The sequence below is a fragment of the Labrus bergylta genome, chromosome 21, assembly GCF_963930695.1.
Source record: "Labrus bergylta chromosome 21, fLabBer1.1, whole genome shotgun sequence".
In the NCBI taxonomy this organism is placed as follows: Eukaryota; Metazoa; Chordata; class Actinopteri; order Labriformes; family Labridae; genus Labrus; species Labrus bergylta.
In genome coordinates, this window is record NC_089215.1 from 11124661 (window position 1) to 11137023 (window position 12363).

The 12363-nt window shown below is 40.0% G+C and overlaps 1 protein-coding gene across 1 annotated transcript in view; it reads right to left on the reverse strand.

The window, feature by feature from the left end:
- The window catches only part of atrnl1b (attractin-like 1b), a 69105-nt gene that overhangs the window by 27436 nt on the left and 29306 nt on the right, over positions 1 to 12363 (reverse strand). The window contains exons 21-24 of the mRNA XM_065949632.1: positions 7499 to 7551; positions 5483 to 5577; positions 5259 to 5337; positions 3438 to 3595 (exon numbers count right to left, since the gene is read on the reverse strand). Coding sequence (XP_065805704.1) covers positions 3438 to 3595; positions 5259 to 5337; positions 5483 to 5577; positions 7499 to 7551 — 385 coding nt within the window. The remainder of the gene's footprint in view (positions 1 to 3437; positions 3596 to 5258; positions 5338 to 5482; positions 5578 to 7498; positions 7552 to 12363) is intronic.

Sequence of the window (12363 nt, forward strand, 5' to 3'; positions counted from 1 at the left end):
GAAGGGTGTTGTCTGTTGGGAGGCCATAGCTTCTCTTGTTAACTAGGATTTTGTGTTGGTTTGTGTTCAATGTCTGGCTTCTCATTAGTTGTTTTTTGTTTATTTTTTAAATAGAAGCTTGTTTTCAGTTGAATTGTATATCCACTTTAAGTTGTTAATAAATTATTTGGGTTACGTAACATTTATGTTAATAATTTTTTTTTGTTTTTAAATCATGACTTTTTTTGTTGCCGTTTTCTTCTCTTGTACTCTTACTTATGTTTGTACGTTCATGTTTCGCTTGTCAATGAAGAAAAGTCTAAGTAATTCAAATTGTGTAACACAAATATGGAAAAAGGTGATGATCCATATGACGTTTTATTTTTACAGGAGAAGAAGAAAAGGTGCAAATCCTTATTATCTGTGATTGACAGTGTAAACATGTTTGTAGTTTGTAGCAGGGAAACCATTCGCTCTGCAGGGTCCCTTTGCACCTTTAAGAAAAAGCTAAAGACTTCGCTCTTTCATAAACACCTACGCACTTAATGATATAGATTATGATGATGAGGAGGATTTTGCTTGATAATGACGATGACTATATTTAGGATGGTTTTGATTTTGATTGAAACTCTCAAGTACGCTGCCTGTCACCTGTGTGTCTGATCCGCCTTAAAGCTGTTCACTGACGTCGTTTCCTCCTCTCTAGACCCTGGCTTGTGTTGAACTAACTCTCTGATGTGCGTCGCTCTGGATAAAAGTGTCTGCTAAATGAATTGTAGCAAACCATGTCCTTTTTTGACAACTTTATCGCCCTCCTAAACTTTCCCATCTTTGTCCATTTTTTTTTTTTTTTTGTACCTTTTTGAGTACAAAAATGAGAATCGCTGATGTGAGAGGAGATGCTCGCTGACATGGCTAACACGACTCAAAAGCACACATGACAGATGTTTGGCTGGGTTTTTAGTACGTTTGACATCTGTATTTAGTGCTTTAAAAGCCAGCAATTCACACATTGTGATGGGCAAAGCAATATTTTTAGGGTTGATTAAATTTCATTCATCAGTCTCAGCCTATCAATGGCAACCATTTGAAAACGTTCTTCTATTACTAGTGGACCTTTGTTACATTGAACAGTCCTGAAGAGTCTCTTGTGTGACATTTATACAGACACAATAAGACGCCAGAGAACGTCTTTGCTCATGACCTCCCCTTTTTTTTTTCTTTTTTTTTTAACCTACATTTAGATGCATATTTCATGGGCTTAGTCACTCTAAACAAAGGCTCATGAGTGCAATCTGAAATTCTGCTTTATCTCATCCAGGTCTACACTGGAGCCGCTGCATCATAAAGCCAGACAGGGAAGAGAAACCTTATCCTGTTACAGAGGCTATTTGCTTTAACAGCTCAGGCCAGTCTGTTATAAATAAGTGACTGTTGGAAAGGAAATCTAATAGAAAACTATTACTGCGCCGCCTTCAAAGATGGACTGAACCTCGGATATTATTACCCCACCCTGGTCCAAACATCTACACCGTTAAAGGGAGGGACAGAAAAAATAGCTACGTCAATACTTGGAAGTGGGCTGATTAGGAAAAAGAGATTGTGGGCTATTTTTAGGAATTCCAGTTTTATCTATCATATATCTGAGGAGTACTACTTGCTTATTGCTGTCAAAAAGACGCACTATAAGCAATATAATTAGTTGACTAAATGGCTGTAAGTATGTGAGGGACATAAAAAAGTCACCCAGAAAAAACACATTGGCTGCATTTCCCTTTAAAAGACATCTAGTCCCAGAAGCTTCTTTCAAGGGTTCAACGGTTCAGCCATTTCATCACCAACTTCTGATGAGCCATGAAGATGATTTATTCTTCTGGTATGTGAAAAGTCTTCTGCATGCAACGGGTTCTTAACCAAACAGGACATGTTCAGTGTTGAAAGAGCCTCCTGAAAGTCCAAGTACTGAGAGGAAGTAGTTCTTTCCTTGAACCCTGCTGTTGAAACACATTTTGTTTTAATTGATTTCAATGTTTTTGTAATTGATTGTACGTGTTTGTTGTTGTTTTAGTTGTTTCTAGTTTTTAAAATGCTTGTAAATCTCAACGGCACGGGAAATGAGGGAAACCTCCCTGAATTGAATTTGAATTATGATGTTGTGTACATAATATCAACTGTCTAAGGTATTAGAAGTGACCTTTACCAACCGTTTTGAGATTTTGTCATTTAACTTTTTTTGGAACATTTTCTGACATCCGTTCACAATATCCTCATTCACATTATGCTCGTTCATGTCATAAGAGCCACTGTGAGGAGTCATGAAGTAGTGAGTCAGATTGGTACAGACGTCTGACCAAAGTGCTGCATTATTATGAATTAAAATATGTATATGTGGCACCAGTGATTCATGAGGACAAAGATACATTGCCATACCCATATTGTTTCCCATCCCTAGGTGAGAGCAAACCAAAAAGATTAAAGCTGCGACCCTGAAAACCTAAACAACGAGCTGTAGGCAACTGCTAAGTCCAGAGATAATTGTTTGTCACCATGTTTGACCCTTTTCAAATCGCACTACAAAAAATATGAGCCGTAGAGTAACTGTTATTTTAGATTGTTATCTGACTGACATTTCCAGACAGAGCACCTCACTGTACCGAAATCCTTTTTTGTTAGAATGAGTTCTTTGAAGTCAAACTTCTTCAATTTAGAGTCACAACGTTGAACTGATTGAACTTTACAATGGCAGAGAAATCAAGTGATGTTTACTCTGTTGTATCTAGTTAGTCATGTGTCATGTTGTCTGTGCAGAGAGACCATATTTGTTTGTCATAATCACAGCTCTAATAGCGCTCCCTCCATCTGAGAGTGTAACAGCCTGCTGTTGTCTCTTCGTTTCTCTGTTTCTCCTCCTCTGTGAAGTCAGGGCTCAGTCACTCTCGCTTACACATCACTGCAATGTGGTCTTCAGTCGATTTCAACTCACCGCCTGATATTAAAACCACGCAAAGGATGTTTTAGACAAAAGCCTAATTTATGTTTTCCGACAGAAAAAAAAAAGAATGCAAAGGATATAAACAGGTCACTGCTTCGTTGTTTTTCCTCCTCTATGACCGCATCAAAGCCTCCATCTCCATGAAGAAGGAGCGTTGGAAAAAGGCTAAATAGAGCTTCGCTTTTGCCCGCTGAAAAACAGCTGTGCACCTATGCACGCTAACCATCGCTCATTAAATCCATAATTAGAATGAAGTGCACTTGAAGTCACCCTGAGCTGAGCGACAATGGAGCGCTGCATCTGCAAAGATGGCTGCTCCTGCTGTCTGTACGCATGCAGGATCACTTGTTCATCCATGAGAGGTTTTTACATGTAGTGGGCAAAGCAAGGACAACATGACACAGAGCGGAGAAGTGATGAGATCACCGTGTTTCATCTATCCAAAGGTTGTAAGCACAGTCCTCACCTGGATCTTGATGGGCCATGAGAAGTTACTGACGTAGACATAAAAGGTGATATTGGGGTTGCTTCTGAAGGTGAACTTCTCACAGGAGAAACTGTCTCTGTATTCCTTGATGTTTGTTTTGGACACGATGGGCACCTCCTCTCCAGAGATGGTTCCAGCTGTGAGGGGTGAAAAGAAAAACTCCTGTTATGTTCAGTGAGCTTCCCTACATACAGAGCAGGAGCCGGAGCAACTGCAACGCATTATTATGAATAACTGGACCTATCAAGCCGTTAGGGACCACCGTAAAATGGCTCATTTATATTATGTCTTATGTGCATTTAAACGTACAATATGTAGAATTTTAAGACAATGTTTACATTAAAATATCTAAACTAATTAGAAATGGACTAAATGTTTTATTTTTATTTTTTTTGTTAAGTACTGACATTACCTCAAATATTTCCAACAATTATAAAAGCCAGAAATCCATAAATTTAAAGCTGTAACGGGACGTGTCTTGTCGAGGCGGCGGTCATGATGAACCGCCATGACAGACAGAATGTTTAATGACCGAGTCAAGAACAAGGTTACAGCTGTAACCGGGGGATACAAATCTAACTATGAATGTTATGAAGTTATTCCTTCTTTTAGAAAGAGGTGTTGTCCTTCACAGTAATGACAGGGAAAGAAAGCCTTTTGGTTGCGGTCTTGCAGTCTTGATTTAAAATCCGGAGTCCGCCCACCCGCTCTGAGAACGAGACAAGACCGACTACGAATGCTTTTGAGTCCAAGACGAGACAGAGACCTTCAAAAAGTGGTCTCAAGACCGGTCTTAGGCAACACTCGTTTTGACAACAGGATTTGATGATAGAATTAAATAAAACTCATTATATTCTAAACTGTGGTGTTCACACTGGATAGTGTCTTGTTTATGTGCCATTCTGAATACCTCTTTAAAATAAAAGCCACAGCTCTATTTCCCATCTATCTTAATGTTTCAAGTCATTTCTAATTCTTCCTCATGTCACTGGTCCTCAACATTGACATTCCAGCCCACAGCTCTGAAACAAAAGAAGTGAAAATGACAGCTTGAGTGTGGCTACGTGAGCACGTTTATCTTAATTGAAATCACCCTCCTCCTCCTCCTCCTCCCACCCAAAGGCGCCTCACACTCTTCGTCGATTGTGAAGAGGCTCCTGCTCCTTCTCAGACACAATATCTTAGTGGGTAAAAGAGGACAGAACTTCAAAATTAATGACTGAGCTCCGAAAAGGTTAAGGTGTCGTTCGGGGAGGGGGGAGTTAACGCGCTTTAGTGGTTGGAAAATGTCAGCACTGAGGGGAAGGGGAGAGTGGTCGATGGCACCAGAGGAGGGGAGGGCAGGGGATAAACGGTGCCACTGGCCCACTGCAGTGTCCTTGGGCGTCTTCCCTCAGGGGACCTAGACTATCCAGTCAACAGTGACACACGACACAGCGGCAACAGAGGAAGCATTTATTATTAAACTGACCTGCTAAATGATGGTTTTATTCAGACAAAAAGCATTAACAAACTCCATTTCTAAACGGTCTGACATCTTAAGGAGGCGGTGGAGTTGATTTGTTGGGGCTGTTGGGGGGGGCGGGCCCGAATATAATGGTAGGGGAAACACTGTAATTCACTTAGTTAACCAGTCATCTAATAAATGGACTGATTATAAAATATAAGTTTGTGGACTACATAGAGAAAGGCTTTGTCTACAGTTTCGCTCTCTTCAAAGGACGAATAAAAAAATAAAAAAACATAAAGCCAGGCATTTTGAAAGCACGATAAATAAACTGCAAAATCCAGAAGATGTACCTGTTGATCCCACAGACCAGGTGATGTTGAGGTTGAAGTTGTTGGATGCATTAATTGACATGTCCAAGTTCTTGTTAGCCTTCAAAGACAAAAAAACAAAAATATTTAAGTAGTTATCCATAAACAAGTTGAGAACTTCTCCAATTCGACACAAAATAGAGAAAAAAAAACATCTGATACTGTCCAAAACTCGACAAGGACTGAGAACTTCCTGAATAGGTTACCTGCTCAGGAGAGGCCATGAAGTTGATGGCAGTGTAGTGATTATCATCTTCTTGGATGAGACTGAAGGTGAACTGGTAGTCGATCAGGAGGTTGTCTATTTAGAAAAGAAAAATCAGTCCACAAGTAATACGTAACATAACAGGGAGAGGCAACTTTGTGAGGAATAAACACGATCTAACCTGCCTGCCCAATAGAGAAGTTAGAGAGTTCTACTCTGTGTGATATGATCCAATGAAATATAGAAGCAGTAAAACGGACTGATGGAGACACCTCAAAATGTTTGTAATCAAATCCAAAGAGTGCAATCAGGGAGCAATCAAGCAGAGAACAAGTCGGACTACCTGACCCTGACAGCAGGCTCCACAGATCCTCTTACAGCCACTAATTAAGGATCAAATTATTCATTAACGGTGGTCACGTTAGGAATTCATGACACACAAAAATGAACAGAACGGTAAGAGTCCAGGAGATGAAAAGTGAATATACATTCAAGGATGATTACAAATCTAATGTTGGATTGAAGTTCACTCAAACTTGCACTGTGAATATTTGTAAGAAACGGTGGAAAATGAATGTTCCAGCAGGGACATGCTGCTATAGAAATTACTTTAAACAATAAACAAAATTAAACCTGAGTGTATAACACTAACCGTAGGGATTAAAAGCAGATCTTAATGATGGTCAGGTTTACTCCACAGTGGTGTGTTTTTTTTAATTAGTGAGTATAAAATGAAGCAGTAGAACCTAAAAGTGTTTGTTGCTCATCTTAAACTTGAAACTTGAAGTGATCTGGCACCTCTCAAGAACCCAGACCAATTTCCTGATTTGGTTCATATCCAGAACTTGAACAGGCAACCCTCTGGTTCCCAACACAAGTCCTTACAGACTGAGCGACTGCTGCCCCTAAGATATGTTGTGTGAATAAATTGATATTTCATTTTGGTTGATCTGCATAAAAACCACAAAGCTTCTTGTGATTGATTGGCTCGCAGAAACAAATCAATATGGATTCTTTGAATATGGATTGCCTTTGCTTTAAATGATGTCCTGATGACAGTCATAAGGAACAAAACTATAACATATCAACTGTGTTATGCCATTTTCCAGAATTTATGTACTGCAAGAGTATTTGTACATGCATTTGGTACTCAAGGGGTTTTAATTAAACTCACAGTATCGGGAGAAGTTGGTGAATACACGCTGTAAAGTAGCAGGATAACGTCAGTGTGATTTCGGAGTGAGTCCGTGCTCAATGGCCTTTCAGATAGTCAGGGGTGTCATGTTTACAAGAGTGCGTAACTGAGCTAGAGAAAAAGTCTTGGGTAGAGTTCAGAGGTTAATGCAAGCTGCAGGCTTCCAGTCCTTGTCTTCCACTCATTGTGCCTGCTGTCGGGCTGTGGCATTTCAAAAAAAATGAAAAAAAAAAAAAATAAAAGGGACAAAACCTTGGCTGAGGCTCTGTTGTCAGCGGCGGAGTGTTGAAAGAGCGAATACTGCAGCAGCACCGTGAAGGACGGTGCATCATGCAAACAAACACACAGAGCACAAATATGTGATGTGCGACCACTCTTCAGCCCCGAGTGTCAACTTCCTGCATGTTTTTCATCTTGATATATTTCCCCTCCACTTCACACTCAAACTAACATTTAGTCAACTTTCTAAATGAATCAATGAGTAGGTGGGTGATTGAGTAGCCGAGTGGAGAGTTTTCACTCCTCCGTCTCCTTGATTAGCTCAATCACTCACTCCTTCTGATGCACTTGACATTTTCACGACAAGTCATTCTGTCACAGAGCGAGCGCCCCTGATGCCAAAGTGCTAAAATGCTCCATCTGCCCAGAGCGGAAGAGTGGAAGCAGGGAATAGAAAGAGAGAGAAGAGCGGAGAGAGAATAGACAAGAATAGACGAGAATTATCAAGGAGGTCTGTGTGTGTGTGTGTGTGTGTGTGTGTGTGTGTGTGTGTGTGTGTGTGTGTGCATGAGTTGCATCTCTGTCCAGTGCAGAATTACTCACAGTAACAGGTTCCTCGGAGTGGATTGCCAAGGTAACGGTTTTCTGAGTCACATCTGCAGAGAAGAAGAAAAAAAAAAAAACAGAGAAGATGAAGAAGAGCGCAAACAGATTGAGAGCAAGAAAGACCTCTTATCAGGAGCGCTGTATGCCAAGTGCCAGCGCATTAGCTCCTGCTGTTGGCGCCTCATCGAGTCTCCAACTTCTGAAATAATCTAATAGTTTGCAAAAGTTAATTAGATTTTCGGTGTGAACTTTTGTTTATCAAAGCGACACAGAGCATCGCTGCAAACTTTACGCACGACCTGATCACATCACAGAGCAGAGTTTGCCATCTGAGAGTAATATCCCAACTTTAATCCCTTAAATCCTTGCAGCAAACATGACTATTTATGTTAATTAGTCTTGCTTGATTGTTTGAGATGCATAATCCTAAACGAGGGTGTAAAAGCCAAATCAAGAATAACTGCAAATCATGAAATCTTTTTTAAAAAGCATCAGATAAGACTCAGGTTAGTTTTTAAGAGGTTGAGAGGGGGGTGGATGCAAAGTTCAAAACAGGCAACACGACGCCCAGGGGGAGATTCCTCTTTGTTTCACACCCATGTTTATTAAATCATAGCTGCAGGATTCAGACTTAATCAGAGCTCAGGATGAACATGTTCACACCCCTCACAGCACATGACGTGTTCACCTTCAGCTGCAAAATGAATACCCAGTTGCTTTTTAGTCTTGCCTCATGGAAAAATCTTGTCATTTTTGGGGGGAGAATTGAAAAGATCAGCGGGGGAAAGCCTGCTCTGAAGTATGGATAAGAGGGTCAAAACATTTCTAAAATACTGTGAGAAGTATAAAATAATCATAAATCATGATAAAGCTTGAAAACAAGTAAAATAGAAAAATGTTCCCAAAGAATAAAGATCAGCCCTCAATTAGCATTTAATTGTTACAAATGGCAGATTTAAGAAGACACTTTTCTTCAGAGAAATGTCTTTAAGTTAACTTCTGGACAAGAATATTTCTAAATCTTTCAGACATTTTGCGAAATTTTGGCATTTATTTCTGACTAAATACATATCAACAAGTTTTCCAATGCTCTCATCACAAAAATAGAAATGCCTTTCTTCAATACATTGATGATAAAAAAAAAAAAAACCTCAATAACTAATAACTAAAAGACAAAGATCCCTTAGGATTGGCATGAAGTTAAGTCCCTGTGAAGGGGGAGAGTTAAAGGGATAGCCTTGCTCTTTTCCCTTTTCTTTCTTCTGTTGATTTGTTTGTTATCTTATTGTCTTGTGGTCTTGTCTGTAATTTAAAGTTAAGACATATCTGTAATATTTAGTGGTTCATTCCCTGCTTTTTCTCAAAAAAAAAATTATAAAAATATATAGTTTTTTAACAGCTATGAAAATATGAAAAATGTGATGCATAAGATACCAAAAATAAAATTCAATTGGAATATTGCATTCATCATCTTTTAGGAAAGTATTAAGCCATCTCAGAGTTTTCATTGTGTTCCTAAAACTGTTGTCGTCAAAATGAAAGGCAGTTCAGTCTGGTGGTACATTCATATGCCATGGCTTTCATACATGAAGGACAGAGTTTGAAGGGCAGTTTTCATTTAAAGCTCCTCTACAGAACTTTCTGGTTGGGTTGAATTTGGTTCCCTCTTGTGGACAAAGCAGTACCTCTTGTCGCTTGGCTGATTTTGTCCTGTACACGTGTACGTAATGTTTAACAAGATATCGCATCCTGCTGTCTTAAACAATGAAATGTCTCAGTTATCATGAATCAGTTATCCATGCCTTGTAAAATTTTAAATGAATCTGTTTCTTTAGCATTGGGCTTTGACATGTCGCTGAAAATGATTGGATAGAAATGATTTAAATTCATATTTATTTATTCCGTCCCTGATGGTCTCGTTTGCTTTTGTAGAGAAACTCCTCCCAGGACCTTTAAGAAGATATACACATGTATCTTCTTTAAAGACCCAGTGAACTAATATACTTCTCCATTTTCTATAAGAACACAACTACAAAGAGTAACCAATAGGATGCTTTCTTGGAAACTTCACCGGTAAATCATTTTTTTATTATACATATATACATATAAATATAAATATATTTGTATTTACCCCTGAGTTTAAGCCAGTGTTGTGTGTTTGCTGAAAGTGTAAAATGACTGCAAGCCTGAGGCCAGAGAATCTATAACTCCAGTTAATGAGGTTCCTAACCCCAGAGCTAAACATGGTGTGAAAATTGAACAATTACCGTCTTCCATTTGTCTCCATTTTATTGTTGCAAGCAGACAAACACTCCAATTTTAAATGCTGGAATATCACCACTCTACACACACGGCAAACACAAACTTATTTCTGAAAGGATGGAAAGTTGACGTTTCTGTGGTTCACCGCAGCAATCTTGTATCAATTTGATTCTATTGTGTTAAGTAACCAAATTACATGAAGATGTCTTTATACACTCCTGCACAGTAAGATTTATGTATTTTTTAAGTGAACAGCCTATATTCAGACTTGTTCCTATGCATATGTTAAATAGATGGATGTAAGTGGATTGTTAAAGGTCCTGTGAGGCAGTTTATTCAGACAAACTGCAGAGGAACCCTTAACACTATCTGGCACAACAACACATATATTATAGCAACAGCAATAGGAACCTTAGTTTAAATAAAGTTCCGCTGAGCAATACATTTTTTAATGTACATAGATTGCTGGTTTTACGCGGTTTGTTGGTATGTTTTTAATCAAGCTCATGGCTTTCCAAAGGCTTGTAATGAGGGGAACACATGGCAGACATGTTCGGTACCTTCTTATTGAGGCACATAAAGAGGCTCTTTATCTATAACATTTTAAATTCACTCCGTCTTATTCCACTTCCTATCAGATATACGATTTTGTTTCACTGTTGTTTTATCACAAGGACAACCAGTTCAACTTGTTGGAAATGAATGGCAGAGGCTTTGATGAGGATTCAGAGGGGACACCAGGAAGGGAGAGGAGTGAACCCCACTATGAGACACAAACGCTGCTCAAGAGGAGGAGGAGGAGGTGGAGGAGGTGGCTGTTTGTGATGTTACAGTGAACTGAGGATGACTCCGTCTCTAAAAATAACGCAACATCGGTTGTTTTGCAGCGTTGAGCTTTCGCGAGACAGACTGTTCCACTGTCACAGGTACTACACAAATACATGTCAGTCATATGTGGGTGGAAGTAACACATCTGATGCATTTTAACACTTAAATATCACCAGTGAAGGATGCAGTCCAAATATGGAGTAAAAAGGTTTTGAACTTTAATGCATGCTTTTGCATTAGTAGCTTCCCTAATCAAGAAGGATTGTGTCTCTTTATCTAAGCAGCAACTCCTGAAGGACAAGCGTCAGCACTGTGACTGATCTAATGAGGGCAGGACACAGAGCTGGGGACGCGCCAACCTCCGCCACTCGCACTGTTAATATCAAACAGGAGAGGACGGGAGTGCTCTTTCAGCACGCTACAGGAGCAAGGAGGACAAATGGCGCCACAGGATTTGAACCTTATGGTACATCACTCCTGTGGCGTTTCAGCTGCCTGGCATTTGAACACACATGCTCATGCTGGAAGAGTGTATGATGCAACTGCTTTACACCATATCTTAATTTAATCTACACCTGCATGCATGCTTGCACACATTGGAACTTGAGGCAACCCCCCCCCCCCCCCCCCCTCCCCTTCTGTATCTTAATTTGATCTGCACATGAACCTCGGTCTGTGCGCACACACAAATGGAGGAAATGTGCTATGAACCAACACATTGTCCTTCAGCCACAACACACACGTGCACAGTTTGAGAGTTGCAACCTCCAGGACAAGAAGAACCCTCAATAATATATTCATATGAGCGAGAGCTATAATAAGACATTTTATTTTGATTCATCACTCTAACGCAGCACAAACCTCATCAATTGTTTGACAATTCTTTTCGGCATCGATGCACCCTTCACTTCATTACTGCAGCTATTATTCCGGGGTCCTAATGGCACTCACTGGCTGAGGTGCATGCATGTGTGTAACTTTTGAGTACCCTTGTGTGGAGGTCTTTGTTCAAGGGTTACTGCTGGGGAGGTGTGGGGGGGGGGGGGGGGGGGAGTGATTACATGTAATGAGAAACCAGAAATTACATTACAAAAAGGGAACAGCAAACACCCCACCCTTACTGTTAGGCAATACATGCACACACTAATTAGACTGCAATTGGAAAAAAAAAAAAAAGGTTTCTGAAACATGTTTGAATGTTAAAACGCATCCTGATTTTGAGATTGAATCACCACTGGAATAGCAGTTGCTGATAATGACAACCCTGATCTAATTAGAGCCTGTAAATAGGATCGATTAAGAACATATTCTGCTGCTTTATGTTGCTGGCTACATTTTAAGCTCATAATCAGCACCGGGCGGAAGGAATAGCTGGAGAGCCAGAAGTGTATGAAGTCTCTCAATGGCTGACGATAATGGGCCGGCTGCTGCCTGGACTGTTTGATACCCCTGTTCCGATTTTGTGGAGTAGAGATAGAGTTGTTAGTATCGACTGTTAGCCACCTGCTAACAAAGTGTGGATCCACATTGTACAGGACTGCATTCCATCTGGTAGCACCCAAATTAATGGGACGCTTTGTCGTTAGCGCAAAGTGACATCTATTTACAGTCAAAGTCACCAGAAATCATGGAGGGTTGTGGAGAGGTCTCACTTCCACTTTAGCCTGTGGCCTTTTGTCTCGTTTTCTGTGCTACCATCACATTCATGTGTCCTGTTACCAAGCCCTTTTCCTTGCATGTGGTGAACAGTTTGTCTCTGAGGCTTCGACTTC